At 34.0% G+C, this 23,405-nt stretch overlaps 1 protein-coding gene and 1 long non-coding RNA gene across 2 annotated transcripts; one reads left to right on the plus strand and one right to left on the minus strand.

Annotated features, from left to right (window-relative positions):
* Nucleotides 1-2,014: 2,014 nt before the first annotated feature.
* LOC307158933 lies at nt 2,015-5,448 on the minus strand. The gene is made up of 3 exons (XR_013821311.1): nt 3,659-5,448; nt 3,226-3,296; nt 2,015-2,887 (listed from the first exon to the last, which is right to left on the minus strand). It is a non-coding gene; the product is annotated as an uncharacterized lncRNA (long non-coding RNA).
* Nucleotides 5,449-7,567: 2,119 nt separating this feature from the next.
* On the plus strand, nt 7,568-21,753 carry LOC307158927 (uncharacterized protein). Its single transcript, XM_079871939.1, has 15 exons — nt 7,568-9,299; nt 9,439-9,721; nt 10,016-10,122; nt 10,996-11,158; nt 11,244-11,325; nt 11,486-11,596; nt 12,637-12,678; nt 12,789-13,254; nt 13,398-13,558; nt 17,542-17,770; nt 17,894-17,958; nt 18,112-18,261; nt 18,345-20,217; nt 20,330-20,494; nt 20,668-21,753. Exons 3-15 carry the CDS (start codon nt 10,020-10,022, stop codon nt 20,886-20,888), a joined length of 3,831 nt encoding a protein of 1,276 aa, XP_079728065.1. The 5' UTR covers nt 7,568-9,299; nt 9,439-9,721; nt 10,016-10,019; the 3' UTR covers nt 20,889-21,753.
* The last annotated feature ends 1,652 nt before the right edge of the window (nt 21,754-23,405 follow it).

Here is a 23,405-nt window from a genome sequence, read left to right on the forward strand (position 1 = left end):
AAAGCACAAGGTTTTGGTGTTTGGATGTTTAAACATACTCTTACAGCTATCTACTGCCTAATGGTTTGCCAGTTGATAAAACTTTGGATAATATAATTAATAACAACATAAAATCACTTCAGTGTTATGACAATGTTGTTTGCATGAAAACACTTTAATTAGCAGAATTATATTCGTATAGACCAGTGGTTCCCAATCCTGGTCCTGGGGACCCACAGCTCTGCACAGTTTGTATGTCTCCCTCATTTAACACACCTGATTCAGATCATCATCTCGTTAGGAAAGAGCTCTATGAACTGAACTGGGTGTGTCAGATAAAGGAGACATATAAAATGTGCAGAGCTGTGGGTCCCCAGGACCAGGATTGGGAACCACTGGTATAGACTGAGATGTAAAGAAACAGTGGTGGCCACTATCGTAATGAACTGTCAACAGTGATAAGGTATAGCTAAGAGTGCTCCAGACCAACCACGAACGAATGACTTACAGAAGGTATTCTTAACTAAGAATGTTTCAGGAAACACTTATTAACATTAAGGTAAAGCCTGAGTTATATATAAATGTATGTGTGTGTGTGTGTGTGTGTGTGTGTGTCTAATTATACAATGTTCACACAGGCATCAGAGACCAATATGCAAGACAAACATAAAAAGTATAAAAAAAAAATAGAATGATCAAACCATCAGTTATCAAAAATTTTAAATATTAGATTATTTTTTTTATTTTTTTTATGAAAGACCATTTGAATCTAGCCTGGGTTTCCCCATGCTGCCTTGCTCACAGCGCGATTTTATTCACGTTGCTAGGCAGTTTGGACATCATAGACCTAGCCGGCTGAATTCGTTTACAACAAAGATGCATAGACAGTAAAAGAAAAGATGACTGCCTCTGGAGAATTTAGATTTCACACTTATAAATAAGTCAGAAAGAATAAATGCATATTTGGGGTGCTGTCCGAGGAGAGGGCGGGCTCGGTATTCGGCCCGAACCCAGGGTACTCCCCCCATATTCCAGGCTGTGGAAGAACAAGCCGAGAGTGATTGGGGGGATGCTGAAACTGTCAAGGAATGTTAGGTGAGTGAATAAATATATGCTTCCTTTCATGCTGATAAGGTAGGCATGGCAATCGTTTGATGACAAGTTGATTGGATTGATTATTTGAACGAGCTTCTCCCGAACTTTCTGTATGAAACATCATGTGTAGATTCCGCCATCGCGTCTGTTATAGACGATATCGACAGCGCATTCATTTTAAAAGAGGAACAGAGAACCGCGATCAAGGCATTTGTCAACTGGAAACATGAATGAAAAACATATGTCACTTACTCCGTTGCTCTGATTGGTTGTAGGTCTATCCAATTGAGTGCAGAGACATTTTCTTTCCTAGTTCGGTTGAAACACGCCCCATAATCAAAGTTCAATGGACCAGTATCAGACTCACATTCTGACTAGAATCTGAGTATGATGACGTCAGGCTACCATAGACCAGATTTTCCAATGAAAAAGGGAACCAATCGCAGAATGGGGAGGGAGCAGCAAGACGATGATGACACCGAAGCAGTTTGTTTATATCTATGGATCCAACATGGCATCAGACTCGACGTTACCTTCTACCCTCATGTTTATCTTGCACAAACAGTAATATTCACGCCATTGTGTACAAATAAATCTTTGACCCATCGTATTTTTCCTCGTCGAATTTCTGTCACTCTACATACGTCATCTGGTATAATTGAAACGATTGGCTATGAGCTACGTACAGGCGCATTTGATAGACATTCATAGCGCCCAATAAACGGCTCTGGGCATTCGTGAACCACGCCTCAAATACGAGAAAATTAACACGTGGTTCCCAGACCAAGGCTCAAAAGAGACTTGGTCTGACATTAGCCAGGCTAATTTGAATCTGTTTTCCACACAATGGGGTAAAAATTACAGACGGCCTGGCAGCAATAGCTCAAAAGCAGATGTGAGAAGAAGCTTCTTATCATTCATAATATTATTTTTCTTGTTTAACGCACTCTCTTTAAATATATTTTATATGCTTTTTTATGCAGTCCCTAATTTTTTCTCTCTAGCTACAGTTCCATATCAACAAATAATACAGAATTTTAATTTTATTCTCACCAATTATTAATTTACAATATCAACAATGATCTAGACTAGATAAATAAAATGCAACCACAGCAATAAGTCAGGGGAATGCTTTTATTTCTTCCTTTGGTTTGAATTTTAAACATTTTGCAGTTCTTTTTTAAAATGTATACATTTTAATACAATTATAAAATGATATCATGATTTGAGACCCTCTTTTCTGTAATTAAAGACCAATTTTATGGGTTGTGGTGTCTCAGACAATGGCCAATATCAGTTAAAAAAACATCGTTTCCCTTAGGGCTTAAATGAACCTCATCACTTAAAAATAGTTCAGGCTTTTCAAACAGTATGTGTGGATGATGTACAATGCTCCCATTAACACACAAAACAAACTTAGCCATCACATTGTTCACAAACTTTCGCACTTTGTCCACCTTTCCCGGGGGGGCATGCCTCCAGTGGCGCCTTTGGTTTATTGAAGACAGCAGAATTTTCATCTGGGGAAACTGTCTGTTGAGGTCACGTAGGTCCCTCTTCATTGCTTTGAGAAGCAGCACACTTTTCACACGTCCTAGGTCGTTGCCTCCACAGTGAATCACTAGCACATTCGGAGCAGTCCTTCTTTTAAGGCACTGTTGGAAGAAGGGAAGGAGGTCTCCCCAACACATGCCTCCCCTGCCAAACCACTGGACCTGGGAAGCCACTCCAAGATTGGTGCCTATGGTCTCTCTTGCTCGCTTTTCGCCACGTCTAATGTAACTGTCACCAATAATCCAAACTCTGTGCACACCTGATAAAAGGATTACAATACAAATGATTAACTATGCAGCACACAATTGGGAAGTCACACAATTGCTCTAGAATTTGTTGTAAAATATAATTAGCTGCGTCACAATAAACTTTATACATTTAAGGCCTTTCTTTAACATGGAAAGGCACAACTCACAATCTTAAAATCTAGGGCTGGACCATGATTTAAACATCTACAATTTTCAAACGAACATACAATAACACTTAAACATTTGTGTATTTTGAAATGAGATTGCCACTACATGCATTATTGTAAATGTTAAAATCTATTTGAATAAAACATTTTAAAATAGTTCAATAGGTTGAGCAGAAACATACCTTTCTTTTGAGTAGTGGATTCTCTGATGAAGTGTTCTTGTTGAACAACATGAACTGTTGACTTGACTTTTCTAAAAAAAACAAAACAAAAAAAAAACAAGGAAAGTAAAAAAATAGTAATCGTAAACATGTTTAACAGTTGCAACATCTGTAGAATAACTGGTAAAACATTGTTTTTTATGTTTGTTAAATTGACCATTATGATTTTAAATATACGCAATATCATCATTGTTGGTACTACAAGTCTAAAATAAGGATTATTCTAAATTTCTAAATTACTCTTCTAGACATTTTAACTATCCGCAAAAAGGAGTATCAAAAATATAAATTATAAAGATACCAATTACTAATGAAACCAATTTGAAATTCTGAATTGTAACAGCGTAATTATTTATTTTCTTTATAAATAGATCAATCAAAATGCTGAACTTACCTCATGTTGTAGAATATGTTCTCCTCCTTCAAAAACGCAAGGTTCAAACAGAGACAAACACTTCCAAAAGACACGAAAGAGTGAATGTTCTGTGATTATATCCCACAACCCCAACCATCTCTGGACAGTGATTGGGTCTCCAGATAACTGTTGCTATAGAAATGCTAATTTCTCTGGGATTGGAAACAAACTGGCGCCTCCAAATATGTACAAGTGGGTGATTGTTGCTTAGCTTACCCTGGAAAATAATGCTGTTGCAAAAACACTTAATTATGACTTAGTACACTGCAAAAAAAAAAAAAGTTTAAGACTTACTTATAATACACATTTTTGAAAGTCACATGAAATAGACCATATTATTTATTTCAGATTAGTTTTAATAAAATATATTTAGTTAAAATGTCCCAAAGAAATAACAAACACCATATGACACCAAGTGTATCAGTGAATATTTACACACACATTCAATATATATATAGATTTATATAGATTTGTTTCTGGGGTAGAAAATAAAACAACAATATGGTAATCTCTACAAGATCTGTTTTAAAGTGAAAATAAATAAACTCATATGGGGTTATATCATGTATTGGTGTAAACAGTGAACTATATTAAGTATGCAGAACTCCAAATAAACAATACATGGACCAGTACTTTCTTAATATCATTAATCTTGCAGCACAACTTCAATTTAAATGCATCATCACTTTGGATTACATTTTCAGTAAGGTTCTATTCATTTAGATTATGTAATGCATACAGTTATCTGAACTAACCAATAACATCATACACACATTAATGCACAGTGTATTATTTTAGATAACTTATTCATATGAGCTCATAAAATTACAACCGTTTATTTATAGTTTATGGTAAATTAACAAATGAAACCTCTTTGTAAAATGGATAGCACTATTTCTAAATTTCCATTAATTAACCTTATGATCAAAGATAAAACACAGTAAATAATATATATGCCTAGTTTAATATAGTTCTTCTTAGTTAATTACTAATTTGTTGGTTAGTTTCATAGTAAATTAAGTTTATCCAGCTGTTTATCATAACAGAATAAACACTGAAAAGGGTGATCATGAACCAGACGTGAATCCATGAATAGCTGCAATTCACAAGTGTGAATTGAGTGGTTTTAGTTACAAAAAACAGCAATATCATTTCATTTACATACTGCTTAAACCTTTTTCTTTTGGAATGTGTGGTTAACGATTTCCTATACATTTGCCTTTACATATGATAATCACAGGTGATTACAGCTGTGACCTGACAGACTGTTTTTATCTAGTGGAGACCGGGTGTTAATAGGAGACATTAAATGCTTCGATTCCCCAAGCAGATATACCAGAAGTAAAACAATCAGAGGCATAATTAACCCCTTGATTGTCAAGGATCACTGGTGGCCCCAGATTATTTTATTTATTACTCTTTAAAACATCACACTCCTACTTGATCTGCACAAACTGAGCTTCATTAGGAAGGTTTAAGACCCCAGCTTTGATATTTGACCACTGTTTATAATTAAACTGGTTTGAAGTTAGATAAGTTTCTTAATTTATTCCAGAAGTGCAAAATAATTAATCTGTAATGTTCGTTATCTTGAATAGAAATCATCACTCATACAGCAGCCATTCATCTCATCTCCAGTTTATTTGTGTTTATATAGGCCTACATACAATATCCACGATCTCCCAGGGCTATTAGGCCAATGATGCGCACATTTGGAGAAATAATTGATATGATATCGTCATACAGAATAATATTTCTATTTATTTCCCACTGAATTATGCAATCTGAAGAGCTCAAACAGCTAACAGAGCCAGCGATGACTCTGCTCTTCCAGATTTGCGTCAGCAAACGTGATGACATCAGTTCGATATGATTCGTTTGTAAAGCTGTCAATCATCTCATGGTGAACCAACGTGACCATAAGGCTGTCCTTCTGGATGACGCAGTGCTGTGTACACTGTGGACAAACAAAACTAAACACATCTCTTCATCTGATACAAGAAGCTAATAAATGCAGGATTCAAGTTATTCTGTTTTGTGTGTGTTTGATTTCCGTTCGATTTTGGTTATTGTATAGGAACAAAGAATGTTTACAGTATGCATGTGAGTAAAAATAGCCCATTGCTTCATAAAAAAATGCAAAATAGCCTATAACATATTTAAATAATCTTTTTTGACTTGAAACCATTTTAAATTGCGACCGAAATATGATACAAATACTCAATTGTGTTTTAAAGTGAGCTTTAAGTGAGAGTGTAATATTAATAAATGATATTGTGTCATGTAGCTTGAGGCTGCCTGTTGAGCTAATGCACCTTCTACATGAGCTTCCTATTTCATAAAATCATGTTATTTATTTTTTTTAATTCAAGAACAGTTTTTTTTTGTTGTTGTTGTTGTTGGTTTTCTAACAAGACTTAAGATAATAGATGTATTGCTCTTGCATAGTGGAATGACAGAGATTTAGATGACCAAGCAAAAAATACAGGGATACAGGCATTAATGACTGAATTCAAACAAAAGAATAAGAATAAAAGAAAAATGAAGATTAAAGGGTTAGTTCACCCAAAAATGAAAATTCTGTCAGTATTTACTCTCCCTCATGTTGTTCCAACCCCATTAGACTTTCGTTCAACTTCGGAACACAAATTAAGATATTTTTGATGAAATCTGAGAGATTTTTTTTACGTAGTGTAATAGCGTAGCGCGTCTGTGTTTCACGTCACCACGTATCACACATGACCACAGTCGCCCAATAGCCCGCTACGTTATATTACACTATGTAAAAAAAAACCTCGAGGTCCAGAGAGAAGGAAATGAAAAGAGGAATAAAGTCGTTATTTTTGTTTGTTTTTGCGCACAGAAAGTATTCTTGTCGCTTTACAAACTTAAGATTGAGCCACTGGAGTCACTTGTACTATATTAACAATGTCTATAATACATTTTCTGGGCCAGCAAGTTGAGGTGTCCATAAGCCTGCAGGAGGAGTGATCCAGCACTCAGATTTAATCAGAAATATCTTCATTTGTGTTCCGAAGATGAACGAAAGTCTAATGGGGTTGGAACAACATGAGGGTGAGTAATTACTGACAGAATTTTCATTTTTGGGTGAACTAACCCTTTAAGTCTCTTGAAAAGGTGCTAAATGTTCGTCGATTTACATGAATGGGCCATTTCTCCTCACCAGACCAACCAGACATGTTGAGTCAATGACTCTAAATGACAATGAGAGTCAATGACTCTACATGAGTGTTTACAGGGGAATAAGATATTTGGTCTTACAATAGGCTTCATAAAATGCATTTAGAGATCATCCTCAGATTTGATATTCTGAAGCTCAGAATATTTTATACATTTAATAAATATATTCTTAATATTTGATGTTTTTATGTTTGAGCTTATATATCTCAATATTCATAACAGTCTGATAAATTTTTAGTCTTGAACTGTAAACACTCAAGTGATGGCTTTCTAAATATATGTTGGTTATGTGCCTATTCAGAATGATTTCTGAGCAGAAACTTTGATATTTTTGGTATGTCATAAATGCATCACTCACCAAAATTGGGGGTGACTATATAATTGTTTTAAATAAGCTATTCATCTAAGCTGTCTATACAAAACATTGTAAATAACCAGTTCAGTTGTAACAAGTAGGCTTTATCATCTGTATAATTTATTTAATGAATCTGTTTGAGATCAAATTAATGCTAGATGTTTTGATATAAATTAAATATCAAACATATAATGTTAGTACATGGCATGACTGTGTTTAATTTCACTCAGTTATTTTGATTTATTTCCAGATTCAATCATAGGCTTGTTCTTACATAGTAGAGCTTGCGCAGTTTTCAAAAATGGTGCTTTAAATCTCTTGACAAACTAAAAGACTTAAATTACATTTGTATGTATTCTAAATAAAAGACACAGGTTGTACTGAATGTCAGCTTGCTTATTTTTGTAAAGATAATGATTTATTGAGTCCACATGCCATGTAAACTTGAAACTATGCTTCAAATCACAGATCGAGAGCTGTCGTTCAAACCACAACTCTGCGATGCTGTTTACAAATGTTGGTTGGAACTAATACTTCAACGTTTGGTAAAAAATAAATAAAAAAATAAAGTAGATTCATTTTATCATTTCATTTTCATTTAAGTAGCTTTTATAAATGTGCAAAGAAAAAAAAAACATTACTGGTGTGAATCTTGAGACAAAACAATGGCATATTTTAAGATTCAAATTTGAGGTTGGTGTCTCTAAAACTATGCCCCCAGTTTCACAGACAACGCTTTCTCAGACGCATGTTTGAGCTGTTTTAACTGAAAACATATTTAAATTATGTATTATCAATTATTATCAATTGTATTACAGTTTTTATATTTGAGCTTGTATACCTTTAAAATATGTGTCTCATTTATTCCCCACCTGGTAAAATGGGGGCTGTCTTAGAACATTTTAAAGAATTATAATGTATAAAGTGGTATAAATAATTGTGGTGTGACTTGACTGTATATAAATTACAGAGCTGATTGAAACATATCCCAATTGCTCTGATCAGATGGTTCCTCACTGCTGTTTTCCAGTCCTTGGGTGGACTGCTACCCTACCCCCCAAATACCCCCGCAGGCAATTTGCATTTCTATGGAGAAGAGCTTCAAAGGACAGCATGTCATAGACACATAGGCCAGACTGTGAAAGTTTTACCTTAGGCCCCGTCCACACTACTGCATTTTCGTTTAAAAACGAAGACTTTTTGCTACGTTTGCACCTCCCGTCCACACTAAAACGGCAAAAACGGAGACCCAAAACGGAGAAGTTTAGAAACGCTGCCGACCCGTTTTTCGTTTTGAATCTCCGGAGGGCGTTTTAGAGTGGACGGGTCAAAACGGAGGACTTTAGAAACGATGACGCAGAGGCTCACGCTCGGCTCTATGATTGGGTGTCACCAGTCATGGAGTATACACAGGTAATATTCAGTACCAGTAAACTTCACCCGCTGGAACAGTTTCTTACAGTAAGAAACTGGCGCGTCTCAGGCGCGGTAAACGCGTGCATGCTAGAAATATAACCGACACCTATTTTTCTTGCGACACGCAAGCGTGTTGGAAGCGTTTTCTGGCAAAATGGAATAGGAAAAGATGTTTATATGTCATTTTGACACAAATACATATTAATAAATGATATTTTGATGTTTGAAAACATTTTTTACAGTCTATGCTTGAAAGTCTCTAGGTTTACACCGGCACGCACATGCCCAGTGTTGGTGAATGGTCACGTGATCCGCGTTTGCAGTCGTTTTAATGTGGACTGAGATCAATTCTAATACGCAGCTAATACGCAGTGTTGTTTTTTTTTTGTGATTCAACACAAGGTACTCTTAAGTAAGTGGTATGAGCTTTCTTTTCAGATGTGCTATACAAGTTAAGTTAAACCAACATAAATATGAATGCCCATGGTAAATGCTACGTCCTATATAACCATTTGATTTACATTAAATGAGAATATTTTTATATTTATTTACATTGTGTGAAATTACTTTTTTTCTTTATTAACTTTATCATTTCTATCTGCCACTGGTATAGGTTTGTGCTCTGTGCTCTATACGTACAGAAAAAAAGTGAGTAATTATAATGTATGTAATAGTAATTGAGGAAAAGGAATTTTTCCTGATCCAACTGATGTTTACAATTTGAACTGAATTTAAAAACAATGGACTATACACTTATTTTGAACTGGCTGTTTGATTTCATTCACAGATAAATTTGCATAACAGAACCAATAGTAATGATGGGTAATTGTGGCTAATCTGTGGGCGTCGGCCCAATCACTGCTCAGATAGCAGCATGTGTATCATCTATTCTATGTTCCTAACTCACACTTCAGTTTTGCCATTTGGAAGACAGCTCCTATACGCGATTGTTTCCTACATTGGAGAGTTATCTTTCTGTTATAGTTTAAAGACTGTATCTACCTCCAAGAACCTCATAAAAAGCGCACTGAGACATTTCTCATCTCAGTTTTTTCTTTCCAAATTAAGAGGTAAGTTGAACATTATATATTTTATGATAATTTGTAAATGCTAATTTTATAAAATATTGATATCCTCTTACAATGTAAATATGCATGTATATTACCGGTAATATTATTGATAATCAGATTGTTGGTAATTTTTTTTTTTTTATTTTATTTTTTTACTACATTTTAAATTGTTACCCACGGTGTCATCTTTTCAATCATTTATTTTCTATGAAATTCTAAAGAGGTATTATTTATTTATTTATTTATTTTGCATATGAAGTAATCCTACATAAAATAATTTTAAATATTTCACAGGAAAATGAGACCCAGAAGAGTTTTTCCTGAAAAAGAAGCTTTGTACTTCATTGCTTCTGGCAAAGATAAAGACACATTTGAGAAACAATTCATGAGTGAAGAGAAAGGTAAGTTACTACATACAATTCTCCCATCAATACTGTATGACTTTGCAAAACTTAAATAAAAGCTAAGTGTGGTCACTAATTAAAGGAATAGTTCACTTAAAAATGAAAATTCTGTCATCATATACTCACTCTCATGTTGTTTCAAACCTGTATGAATTTCTTTCTTCTGCTGAACAGAAAGGAAGATATTTAGAAGAATGTCAGTAACCAGACAGTTTCTGGTCTCATTGACTTCCATAGTATAATTTTTTTCCTACTATGGAAGTCAATGGGATCAGAAACTGTCTGGTTACTGACATTCTTCTAAATATCTTCCTTTCTGTTCAGCAGAAGAAAGAAATTCATACAGGTTTGAAACAACATGAGAGTGAGTATATATGACAGAATTTTCATTTTTAAGTGAACTATTCCTTTAATGTCAAAGGGTTGGGTTTAAAATATGAACCTAGAGAAAGCAGGCTGTTAAAACAAAACACGCAAGAGGGGAAAAAACATGATTGCTTTGACCAGTTAAAGGTGGATTTACATCTGTTTTCCTGCCAGTATTTATGTTATAAGCTGCTGATGTCTCTAAATTAAACACTATTATGTAAATGTGTGAGTGCTCTTGATATTATTTGTAAGTAACTGCCAGTTAGAATGTGAGGGGCCTGTGTAATAATGGAAATGATGAATATTTAGTGTCTGATTTTTTCAGACAGAAAATCTGATTTTTTTTTTTTTATTATTATTATTTTTTTTACACTTTTATAAAGATGTAGATACAGTTGTTTTCGAAGTAACAATACCATTGAAAATAATTTAGACAACCTGAATAACTTCATGAATCTTTTATCATACTATTAATTTACTTGTATTTATACTATTTATTAGGTTTTGGAGTAATTGCCACAAAACACATTGAGCCAGGTGAATTCCTGTTGGAGTATGTTGGAAGACACATCACTGGATCTGAAGGAGAGAACCTGTTCAAAGACTACTCAGCTGAAAATGCAGCATTTTTGTATTTCTACTCCTTTCAGGAACAATCTTACTGGTAAGATTAAATTAATGAATGTTCCAATGAAATATAATACCATTATGACAATTCAAAAGTGTTTTTAAAATATTTCACCACACAGTGTTGATGGCAGTCAAGATACAGAAAGACTAGGACGATTCATAAATGATGACCACATCAAGCCAAACAGCAAAATTAAAATAGTAAGTCTGTCTTTAATGTATTCTTATTCTTTGTTTCAATTACACCTTTTATACAGCCTCATCTTGTAGCATTATTTGACATTATTAAAAACTAGGCGACTTTTCAAATGATGTTTTTGTTGTTTTCATTTGTGTGTTTGTGTGCTTTTGTAACCAATAGATAATGGATGAAAAGAAAAGACCACATCTGTGTGCATTTGCGTTAACAAAAATCAATGCAGGAGAAGAAATTTTATACGACTACGGAGATCCTAACTGCCCATGGAGACAGGTATTTAAACTTCTATTTCTATTTGTTGGTGTCTTATTTTCATTATTTTATCAAGTGGTGAGGAAAACTTGCTAACACTTTACAATAAGGTTAATTGGTTAACATTAGTACTAAATGACCAATACATTTGTTACAGTATTGGTTAATCTTTGTTAATATTAGTTAAAATCCAGCTGTTTCAATGTTTGTGCATGTTACTTCACAGTGTGTTATTAATTTTAACAAATACAACTTATGATTTTAATGATGTATCAGTACATTTTTAAATTAACAATAACCAAAGTTTAATAAATGCTGTTTAAGTGTACAATTTTTACTTTAAAAAAGCAAATTATTGAGGTAACACTTATATAGTTTTTATATGGTAACACAATAAGGTTTCATTTGTTAACATTAGTTAATGTATTAATTTGCATGAACTAAAAGCCATACATTTGGTAAAATATTTATTCATCTTTGTTAGTGTTAGTTAATGATACTCCGGCTGTTCATTGATTGTTCATGTACATTTACAACGTATTACCTAATTGATTTTAATAATGCATTACTAAATGTTGAAAATAACATTAACAAAGTTTAATAAATGCTGTATAAGCGCAGTTCATTATTGGTTTGTTAACTAATGCTAGCTAATGAAACCTTATTGTAAAGTGTTACAAGATTCTCTTATCCTCAACAATACTGCTGTACAATTTTTACCTTTAAAAAAGCTAATTATTTAGGTAACACTTACACAATGAGGTTTCATTTGTTAACATTAGTTAATGTCTTAATTCACATGATCTAAAAGCAACACATTTGGTACAATACTTATTCATCTTTGTTAATGTAAGTTAATTAAACTCCAGCTGTTCATTGCTTGTTCATGTACATTTACAACGCAATAACTAATGTTAATAAATACAACTTTTGATTTTAATAATGCATTACTAAATGTTGAAATTAACATTACATACTATTAAGAAATATTGTAAAAGTGGTGCTCATTATATGTTCATGTTAACTACATTAATGATTGCTTTTAATGTAATTTGTTTCAGAAAACCAGTATTTCCACATTCAGAGAGATCAAGGAAAATATGGTAAATATATATAGAGAGGTCTGTTCCTTCAGCTGAGTTTACTAATAACTATATACACTGTAAAACATTTCTTACATTTCAATATGCTTTTGCTTTTTTGCATTTTACAGGAATCACGATGGAAGAATTCATTTGAAAACTTTGATTTAAAGCCTGGTTTGATGAAAATGGATGACCTTGTTATCAACACAGAAATGAAGATTGCAAATGGATGCAATGCTGCTGAGATTTTCCCAGGAGTCTTCAACAACTGCAAAGTTGCAGTGAAACGAGTTGCCAAACATGTTTCCAAAACTGAATTGGAAATGGCTCATTTCCTGAGTTCAAAAAATTTACAAGCAGAGCACCTTCTGCAACACATTTCAGTGTTGGAAGACACTTACTTTGCCTATTTTGTGTCACCTCTTTGTGAATATAGTCTGATGGAGCTGATTGAAAACAAGGATTTTCCTGAAAGAAAAAGCCTGATAGAGAATCGAAGACTAGAGATCTGCCAGGAGTTACTGCAAGGACTTCAGGAACTGCATTCATATGGAATTTTGCACAGAGACCTGAAGCCTGAAAATATTTTGTTTGGTAAGAGCAGTCTGTGGATTAGCCATAGCTATAATTATCCTGTAATATCAGCAGAAATTTTCATTTAAAATGCATGAGCATATGATAATGTGGATATCATTTTAAGTGTTACATTTTTTGTGAGCATTTTTACTTTTCTACAGATATAAGCAATAAACTGTACATCGCAGACTTTGGAGCAAGCAGAAAACTTGATCTGGCACAAACCACACTGCTCTCTCAAATGGCTGGATCTTTTTCTTGGTCGAGTTATGAAGATGTTGGAGGCATGCAATACAAGTACAAGAAAGAATCAGATATCCAGGTAAGGGTTGAAAATATCATGTTAAAACTTGTTAATTTGTGGGAGGACGCCGGCACACAGAAGTGTTTTTTAATTACACTATATCAAAGTTACTTTAAGATTTAATGTAAAAATAATAATAAAAGGCAAATTATACATTATTTAAAAGGTTTAAGACTCAATCCTAAAAATGTTTTACCTCTGTTTTATTATAAATATCTCATGGTGACTGTAATTTAATTTCTTAATTTGTGTCAAAGGAAAAAATCTGCTATATGGTCATCATGAAAGCATTTGACTACACAATGTTTGGTCTCAATTTATTTTGATGGTCTCTTTAACACATTCTGTTGATTATAAGTAATGTTACAACTACATGTGAACTAATTCTCATTAGAGTACTACAGGAGTATAAGTAGACTAGAGACTAAAATGTAGGTTAGAGTAAAAATAAGTTGACATGTATTATATATTTAGTCAGTATAATGTCTATTGGGGTTTATCACAGTCAAATTTTAGCAGATATTAAGCAGATATAGTCTACTAATACTGTAATTACAGTTGGTTGACATGTAGCTGCACATTTATTTATAGTTAGTAGAATGTTCAAAAGGGACCATCAAAATAAAGTGTTCCCTTTCATAGTCACTACGAGTTACGACGTGACGACGAATAACGTCTCCGTTCCCTACTCAGGGAACCAGGGAACTTACTTAACTGAGACTTTTCCAGCATTCCTCTGGGTTTTTAGTTCAAAAGTGAACACATTTGGAAAAATATTGATGGATTCTCATTATTAATTCACATTTCAGAGTGGAGTTTTATTTATTTATTTATTTATATTTTTATCCTAAATTAATCAATGTAACCAATAAAGAGCAGCGGGTTTCAAACCCTTGGTCGCGTCCAATATTTAAAAAATGGGTTGTCTTGATGATTTAATGAAAATGGACTTACATAAAAATGAAATAAAATTAAATTAAAATAATAATATAAAATAATATTATATAGGCCTAAGGAAATATGCTAAATATATTTTGATTTAAAAAAAAATATTCAATAAATCAATAAAATAAAATACTGCAAAAATATGCAGCTGAGTTAGTTTCATTTTACTCCACAAATAAGGTGATAGAAAGTAAACAAAAAATAAATAAATGGTCATTTCAAAAGTTTGAAAACCACTGGTATAGAGCATTAAAAACTGGTATAGAGCATCCATTCATTAACAAAATAATTATGACCTTGTGCAGAAAGTCAAGAACGTTTACTAAAACAAATACAATTATGATGTTCCATGATTTTCCAATCACAGTGCTGGTTATAACTTAAGTATTGTATTGTACACAGTTACTCATTCCAAATTACATGACACAAATTGCAGTCAGTGATGAAATCTAGATTAATCTAGATTACAATCTAAATACAATTTATTAAATTTATTACAATAATTTACAATATTATTTACAAATAATTTACAATCCTGTAATCTAAATAATTTTAGGTAATGTAATTGGACTACTTTGTGAGTACTTTTGACCCTAACGATTCAATAGGATAATTGTGTACCATATTGATAAAAATACCATGAGAAAGAAAATATATATTTTTTTTTGCTATCAATTTTGTGAAGTGCATTAACTATTATAGCCATTAACTATTATAGCTTTTAGCCTTTATTACAGTATGTAAACTATCCTATCCTCTAAGCCTCATCAGATCACAAAGAGAATGTATTTTAAATACTTGAAAGGCCTTATAAGTTTTGATAACATGGTTTTGATCTAATAAATTGTCTTGGTTTGATGCTGAGAATTTTAACATTGAGCACATTTTTTTGTAAATTTGAACGACAAAAATCGGTGTTGCCTACACCGTTATCCTCTTTTTACAATTTGCACCCTGTTGACTTCAATGGGGCAAGTACTAAACCTGCTTTTAGCCTCTTAACATCCTTCATGTGTCATTACAAGTGCACCAGCCATGTGAGTGATTCCTTCAGAGTGAACACGGGTGAATCTGACTGCAGTAGATGTGAAAGGGTTTGTGCTGGAGCAATCTGTAAATTAATCTGGCCGTTAGAGTTATCATCTGCAGATTTTAAGTTAAACATGGTCAGGTCTGTGGCTTCATTGGGTTTCTGTACTTTAACAAGAACCAATTTCTGTTTTGTCATAAAATATCAATGAGAAAAATATTTTCTAAAAACTTTACAATACACTTAAGCCTATATATTATGTTTCTTAATGATTGTAATTATGATTTTATGACAACAAATTGCGAAGTGTCTTCTTTAACCCTTTCACGTATAGTGGTCACTACAGTGGACAGCTATTAATAAAGCATTTTCTTGAATTTGCATGGGTTTTTATGGCAAAGTTGCACATCAGCCTCATTGGACCCTGGTGCATCATCCTATAAATTGCAACCAAGGGCAAGCCGTTGTGTTTCGATTTTTCTCCCCTCCAAACCAAGATGGCCAAGGGTCAGTCAGACATGCCAAGTTGCTCCGGAATATCCACCCATTCCTTCTATCCTAGGAGACTCAAGCAATATCTAATGAGTCATATCACAGTAAAATTTTCCAAGTTTTGATTTTAGATTGAGAGAAAACTCTGATTAATCACATGTCCACTGTAGTGGACGTCATGCATCAACTGCTATATTTCAGCTACAATTCATAATTATAATGGGAATGTTAAAACTTAAAAACTTGATCTGCAGTGAATTTTTTACTGTAAATAAATGTATTTGTATTATTAGAATGTAATTTTCATTGACATCGAAAAAAGTAATCTGAATTTGTAATGCATGTTACTTGTAATGCGTTTCTTTACTCATAACATCAAAAAGTAATCTGAATACGTAATTCATGTTACTTGTAATGCGTTTATATATTCGTTACATCAAAAAGTAATCTGATTAGGCAATGCACATTACTTGTAGTTAATTACTTGTTAGATCAAAAAGTAATCTGATTAGGTAATGCATGTTACTTGTAACACATTACTTTACTTGTAACATCAAAAAGTAATCTGAATGTGTTATGCATGTTACTTGTAATGCATTACATCCAACACTGATCATTTCAGATGAGATTGAAAAAATGTAATGCTAGGTTTTCTCAGAGGAGGGCTATGATAGAAATGTGCATGTCCATCTTGAACATAATCAGAATTATCAGCTAATAAGGGTAAATCTCCATACTCTGGTGCACTGGAGGGAACATCTGAGTGGGTTCCACAGTTGTGCCTTGACAGTCTGTAGAAAATTCTGATGGAATCACGTCCTCATGTTCTGATATCAAAGATACGCGAAGTGCAACTTGTATGAAGTTGTACGAAGCCTTTCCAATATTTTTAATTTATATTTGTTGTATATATTTTATATTTTCAGTTTCACATGATTTGATATAATTGTTTTGATTAGTTTGTTAAATTCACATACTTTATCTGTTTGATTATTGTCTTATATTTAATACAGTATATCTTCGTTTTTAACCATAACCGCATGCTGTCCACTCAAGTGGACACCTGAAGATCTCTTTGAAAAATTTGTAAAAAATCTTGTTTTTCATGCCCTAAGAGGAATAAAAACACATAGGGAAAAAAAATACTGACTAAGGTTATCATAATTCATGCATGAAAGGGTTAAAATTAGACTACAACTATGCTTCTATTCCAAAAATGTCATGAACAATGAACTTCATGAACATCCCCTATTTAATTTGGGGATGACAATTCTTAGGTTTGGGTTCAAATGGATTAACAGGTTACATGTATGCAGTTACAATACTATTTTAGTATGTGATCAATATGATTTGTAATCAGTTCTGTCAAAAATGCATACATTTGTTCTATGTTCAATTGTTCTGAATGCTAATATTCGAGCAGCTTTCATTTGAGCACAGCAGCATTTTGTCATCATTTTAATCATCTTCATTCATTCTGCAGTTTAGTTGTGACCATTTCTGAAATTTTTGTAAATATTATTTTATTTTGTAGGTAGCAGGATGCTTGGTTCATTATATCCTGACGGATGGGCAACACCCCTATCAGACAACTACACCCTACTCCAAGGATCCAGTTGGGCTATCTCAAAATGTCAGAATGGGTAACTTCACTCTTCAATGTGAAGAAAGATGGACAAGACAAAAATATATTATTAGCAGAATGCTGTCTAATTCAATCGAAGAACGTCCCACCATTGAGGAATGCCTTCAGTCTTTCACATGTACGTTCCAAGACTTACACTTTTCTCTTCACCTCATTAATAAAACTTTGTAGATTTTACAAGAATGTAGAAAAAAAATCCTTAAATTATTGGATATCCTTAACAATTGTTGTGCATTTACAGGTTTCATACACCAGTCGGATTACACTGGAATCACAAACAACTACAGCAATGTGAATGAAAATGAAGTAAGTACTTTTCATTTTCATAAAAAAAAAAAAAAAGTTTAAGACCAAAAAGACAACAGTGATTCTAAAACACAGTATGTGTTTTAGAATCAGCAGGCTCTAGATAGAAAACAAACATGGACATGGATTTCACACACTGTTATTGTTTTACAGGACAGAACCCATACAGCAGATTTCTGTCCCCAAACGTCAGATGAGATGGACATCCTAGAGAGTACCGACAGTGATAAGCCAGAAAGTGTTTGCAGTGATGAGATGGATTCATCTTCTCACACTGAGGAGGACTTATATGAGTCTGAAATGGTAATTAAGGGTTTTATACTTTATAATATATAACATTGTTATTATTTACAAATACATTTCAGTTGTGTGGTTCTTTATTTCAGAACAACACTGAACAACAGGTTTCCTTTTCCCTGGAAATCTCAGAAGAAGAAGAAGACGACACAAAAAAAGCTAAAGGACATGTTGCAGAACGCATCCAAGGAAAACCACTTATGAAGAGTTGGATAGAAATAGATGAAAGTGCCCACGGCTGTAGCTCTCAACAAAATCAAATAAAAGTGAAAATGTCCTCAAACAGTGTACATCAACGCATCTATGACAAGAAGAATTACTGTCTTTACTGTGAGAAGCCTTATCCAAAAATTGCAAGACATCTACAGCAGAAACATTCTGAAAAAGTTGAAGTTGCAAAGGCACTTGCACACAACAGAGGCTCAAACATGCGTACTCTTCTATTAACCAAAGTAAGGAACATGGGAAACTACCACCATAACAGTTCAGTCCTATCCTCTGGGAAAGGACAGATCATACCAAAAAGACAAGCAACTCGTGAGTCAACAGCAATAGACTATCTGCCTTGCAAGTTTTGCTTTGCTATGTATGTCAAAACAGATCTCTGGAGACATCACAAACGTTGCAAATTACAAGACAAAGAAAATATGCCAGTGAAACGAAAAGTTCAGGCAAGTTGTTCTCTGTTGTTGCCAATGGACTCTGACGTTTCTAGTGGACTTAAAAATATTATTGAAGATATGACATATGATACCGTTACTCAAGTGGTGAAATCTGACCCGTTGATTCTGTCACTGGGTGAGAGAATGTTCCTCAAAAACGGAGAAGTTTCACGGCACCGGGCAGACATTAGAAATAAGATGAGAGAACTTGCCAGACTTCTTATAGTGACAAGAACTATTGATAAAGACATTGTTGCTTTGAAGGACTTGATCAACCCAGGAAAGTTCAACACAGTACTTGAGGGAGTAAAAAAGATGACTGGATTTGATTCCTCAACCAACCGATTCTCAGTCCCTTCAACAGCACTGAAACTGCGTCATTCCCTTGTGAAAGTGTCATATATTTTGCAGGGAGAGGCTTTACGTCAAGAGGATGATGCATTGAAGGGAAGAGCAGAGCAATTCAGTAAATTAATTGAACTAGAATGGACAATTCATGTTTCATCTAATGCACTGAAAACTTTGTACCAGAAAAAGTGGAACAGTCCCCAAATGCTGCCTTTAGCAGAAGACATAAAGAAGCTCCATGATCATCTAAAGTGTCTTGAGGAGGTCAACAAAAAAGCACACATTGAACACACATCACAAAGGTCATGGAGTGATCTCTCTCAGGTGACTCTAGCACAGCTAATATTATTCAATCGGCGTCGAGAAGGTGAGGTTTCAAGGATGGAAGTCAAAACATACCTGCAGAGAAACAAACAGATGATTCAGGATGAAATTATGGAGAGCCTTTCACCTTTTGAGAAGAAACTCTGTAAGAATCTCACCAGAGTAGAGGTACGGGGGAAACGAGGCCGCAAAGTACCAGTACTATTTCCCACAAATATAACAGAATCTGTGGAACTTCTAATTAAAACTAGAGAAGATGTTGGGATTTCCCCTAGCAATCCCTACATATTTGCTCGTCCTTTTTATGGATCACAGGAGAGCATCCGTGGTTGTGACTGCTTAAAGCGATTTGCAGAAAGCTGTGGGGCTAAAAACCCAGAAAACATTACATCTACAAAGTTGAGAAAACATGTAGCCACAGTTTCTCAGCTACTTAACCTGCAAACGCATGAACTAGACCAACTAGCAACTTTCATGGGTCACAACATTGAAGTCCATAGGGAGTTTTACAGACTGCCTGAAGAAACCTTACAAGTTGCAAAAGTGAGCAGAATTCTGTTTGCCCTGCAAAGTGGAATAGGCAAATTTAAAGGAAAATCTCTGGAGGACATAACGCCAAACATCAACTGTAAGTAAATTACTTATGTGTATATGTCTTTTGTTTAAACAATTCATAGTGTCCACACTTTGTAAAAATCTACTTTTAGTTTTAAAGAATGTGAATGCTCATTTTGTTACAGTTGAAGGGGGCTCCAGCAACTCAGACACAGAGGATGCTGAATCTGAAAAAAGGATGACAGAGGATGATCATTCGGAAAAAAGGGCTGCCACCTCAATAACGACCGCAGCCTCAAGAGAGGCAGTTCCATTCTTTAGGATTTCACCACTGCCTTTAAATAAAAAGGGTTTGTTATTCCACTTTGCATAAAAAAATTGTATCTACATGAAACATCTTGACATGTATTTTAAGAATTGTCTGTGCTCTTCAGCTTGTAAAATCTACATTATTCAAATTTTGGTTATTCTTTAATTCAATTAATTTGATTTACTTACTTAATTTCTTAATTTATTTTAACAGGAAAGTCCAGAAAGACCTGGTCAGAGAAGGAGAGTAAAATTATTGAACATCATTTCAAGAATTTCCTAAAGGAAATGAAAGTCCCTGGAAAAGTGGATTGTGAAAGATTCTTAAATGAAAACAAGATTTTAATTGGTAATGAAAGAGAATGGAAAGCAGTAAAATACTTTGTGCACAACCGAATAATCACTATCAAGAGAAATTTGTGTCTACAGTATTGAACCTATAGCAATACTGGGACCTTGCATATGGAGTATTGATGTTTTATGTCACAATACTGGGAGCTTGCGTATGGAGTATCGATGTTTTATGTCACAATACTGGGAGCTTGCGTATGGAGTATCGGTGTTTTATGTCACATACTGGGAGCTTGCGTATGGAGTATCAATGTTTTATGTCACAATACTGGGAGCTTGCGTATGGAGTATCAATGTGTCATAACATTGGTAGTTCATGTAAATGGAGCGTCAGTGTGTCATAACATTGGTAGTTCATGTAAATGGAGCGTCAGTGTGTCATAACATTGGTAGTTCATGTAAATGGAGCGTCAGTGTGTCATAACATTGGTAGTTCATGTAAATGGAGCGTCAGTGTGTCATAACATTGGTAGTTCATGTAAATGGAGCGTCAGTGTGTCATAACATTGAAATGATTGACTATGTCCAAACTATTTGAGTGATCGATCATTTTCTGTCTTTTTTTAAGTTGTTTTAAAAAATCACTATTTTACACGTGCTTTTCGTTAATATATTTCATGGTATTTGTAACTTTTAATATAATTTATTTGGTGTTACCCTTTTATTTATTTAATTATTTATTTTATATAAAGCAAAGCAACTTGTTTCAGAAGCAATATATCGTTGATGTTGTGGTATACATTTAGGCACTCATCACTGAGGGTGGAAAGTCTGCACTACCGCAGGGGGGGCTCTTTTAGTGAGCTTATGAGATTTTCTATGTGATAAACTGAATGGTTTATTATGTGAAAAACCATTTCCGTTGTCAGGAGTGCAGCAAGAGCAAGTAAGAAACCTTCAGTTTAGGAGTGTGTGGACCTTAAATAAACTTTAACTTGATTTCATTCAACATGCTGTAGGTATGCATTTTTTCACTATTTATTCTAATTGCAAGAACTGGTTTATGAGTGTTATTGTGAATAATATTACTACGTCATTACATATTCTGTAAGTCAAAACTCAAACTGAACCAACTGAACATTTGAAATGTGAAAATCAACATAAAACTTTGAGTTTTGACCTCCGGTAGAGGTGGGCATATATTAATTGTTTTAATCTAGATTAATATTGAAATTAATCTAGATTAATCTAGATTAAAATGGTTCATTTAAATTATGCCGAAGACATTCAGAATATGTGTGCTACACAAAACTGGACTATAAAAGTAAGTCTTTGAGAACGGGTTTCTCAAGCCATGTGGCGCATTATACCAGGGGGTCATCTTCTGTTTCCAAAATGCATCATAAACTGCTTGAGAAAGCTGTTCTACTCATAGACTGTAAAAGGTTACTACTGTACTGTTACCGTCCGTAGGCAACATTAGGTAGGCCTATGTTATTATCAACTACTATAGGCTATCAATTTGGGATGGGCGATATGGCCTAAAATCCATATTGTGATATACATTGCAGCCTCTTGTGATAACGATATATATTATTAAAAAAAAAACATTTCAGAAAAGGTTACACAGACCCTGCTAAACAACTGCTAAATGTTTTTTTTGTTTTTTTTAGGGTGCATGTTGTTTTGAGAGCATATATTGTGCAAAACTGTAAGTATACAACATAATTTTGCAGATAAATAAAATTTAAGTACACTAGCTGCAGAGACTTCAGTAGGTCTAATGTTTATTATGGCCTGGAGCTTATGAAACCCCAAATTTAAAATTAGAATATTGTCTAACTGATGTCTTTTCAGTTAAAAAGAAACACAACAATGCTTCTTAAAATCAGGCGCAGACAGAGATTATGTGCTACACCACTAAGATATATTGGGAATAATATGCGCGCGCTGGTATTCAGTGATATGTTTCATTTTGAATTTGAGGTGGTAGAACGGATTAGTCGTGTGTTAATTTACCGAACTGTTACCCCAGACACTCTGTCTATATAGTTTGCTGCTGCTCGTCGGGCGGCTTAAATCCGAACCAAGTCCAAATAATGGATGTTACACGATCTTTTTCACCAGCTTTCACTTTCAGCTGTGTTTACTTAAAGCCCATGTTGCAGGTTAACCACCACTGTCGATTAATGGGTACATAAATCACTCAAGATATGTATATCATTTTTCAAATGTCTCAAAAATAGCCTCAGCCTGTTTTAGAACTATACAGAATGAGTGGAGAGTTGGTGAAGTGTCCTGGCGAGTTGCTATCATTTAACAATGCAGCAATGAGCACTGGAGCTAGTCTACGAGCAGCAGTGCACAATAACGACACTTTTTTTTATCTTTTTTTTTTATGAATAGCACAATAGAGTGAAAAAGCAACGTTTTCTTTATATCTAGTGGCAGTGATCATGACGTTAGTTCAGATAAGTACCGCTAACCTTTGTTATAGTGTCGTAGTACTGGTAAACTTTGTCTTTGTCATCTAGAAATAGAAGGCATCATGCTAGCTATATGGGCGTTTCTAAGCGTTTGTCTCTTCCTCCGGTGCAAATGTTGTTGCAAACGTAACGTTAGCTATATATATATAATATATATATATATATATATATATAT

The sequence above is a fragment of the Squalius cephalus genome (assembly GCF_949319135.1).
Source record: "Squalius cephalus genome assembly, chromosome: 5".
In the NCBI taxonomy this organism is placed as follows: domain Eukaryota; kingdom Metazoa; phylum Chordata; class Actinopteri; order Cypriniformes; family Leuciscidae; genus Squalius; species Squalius cephalus.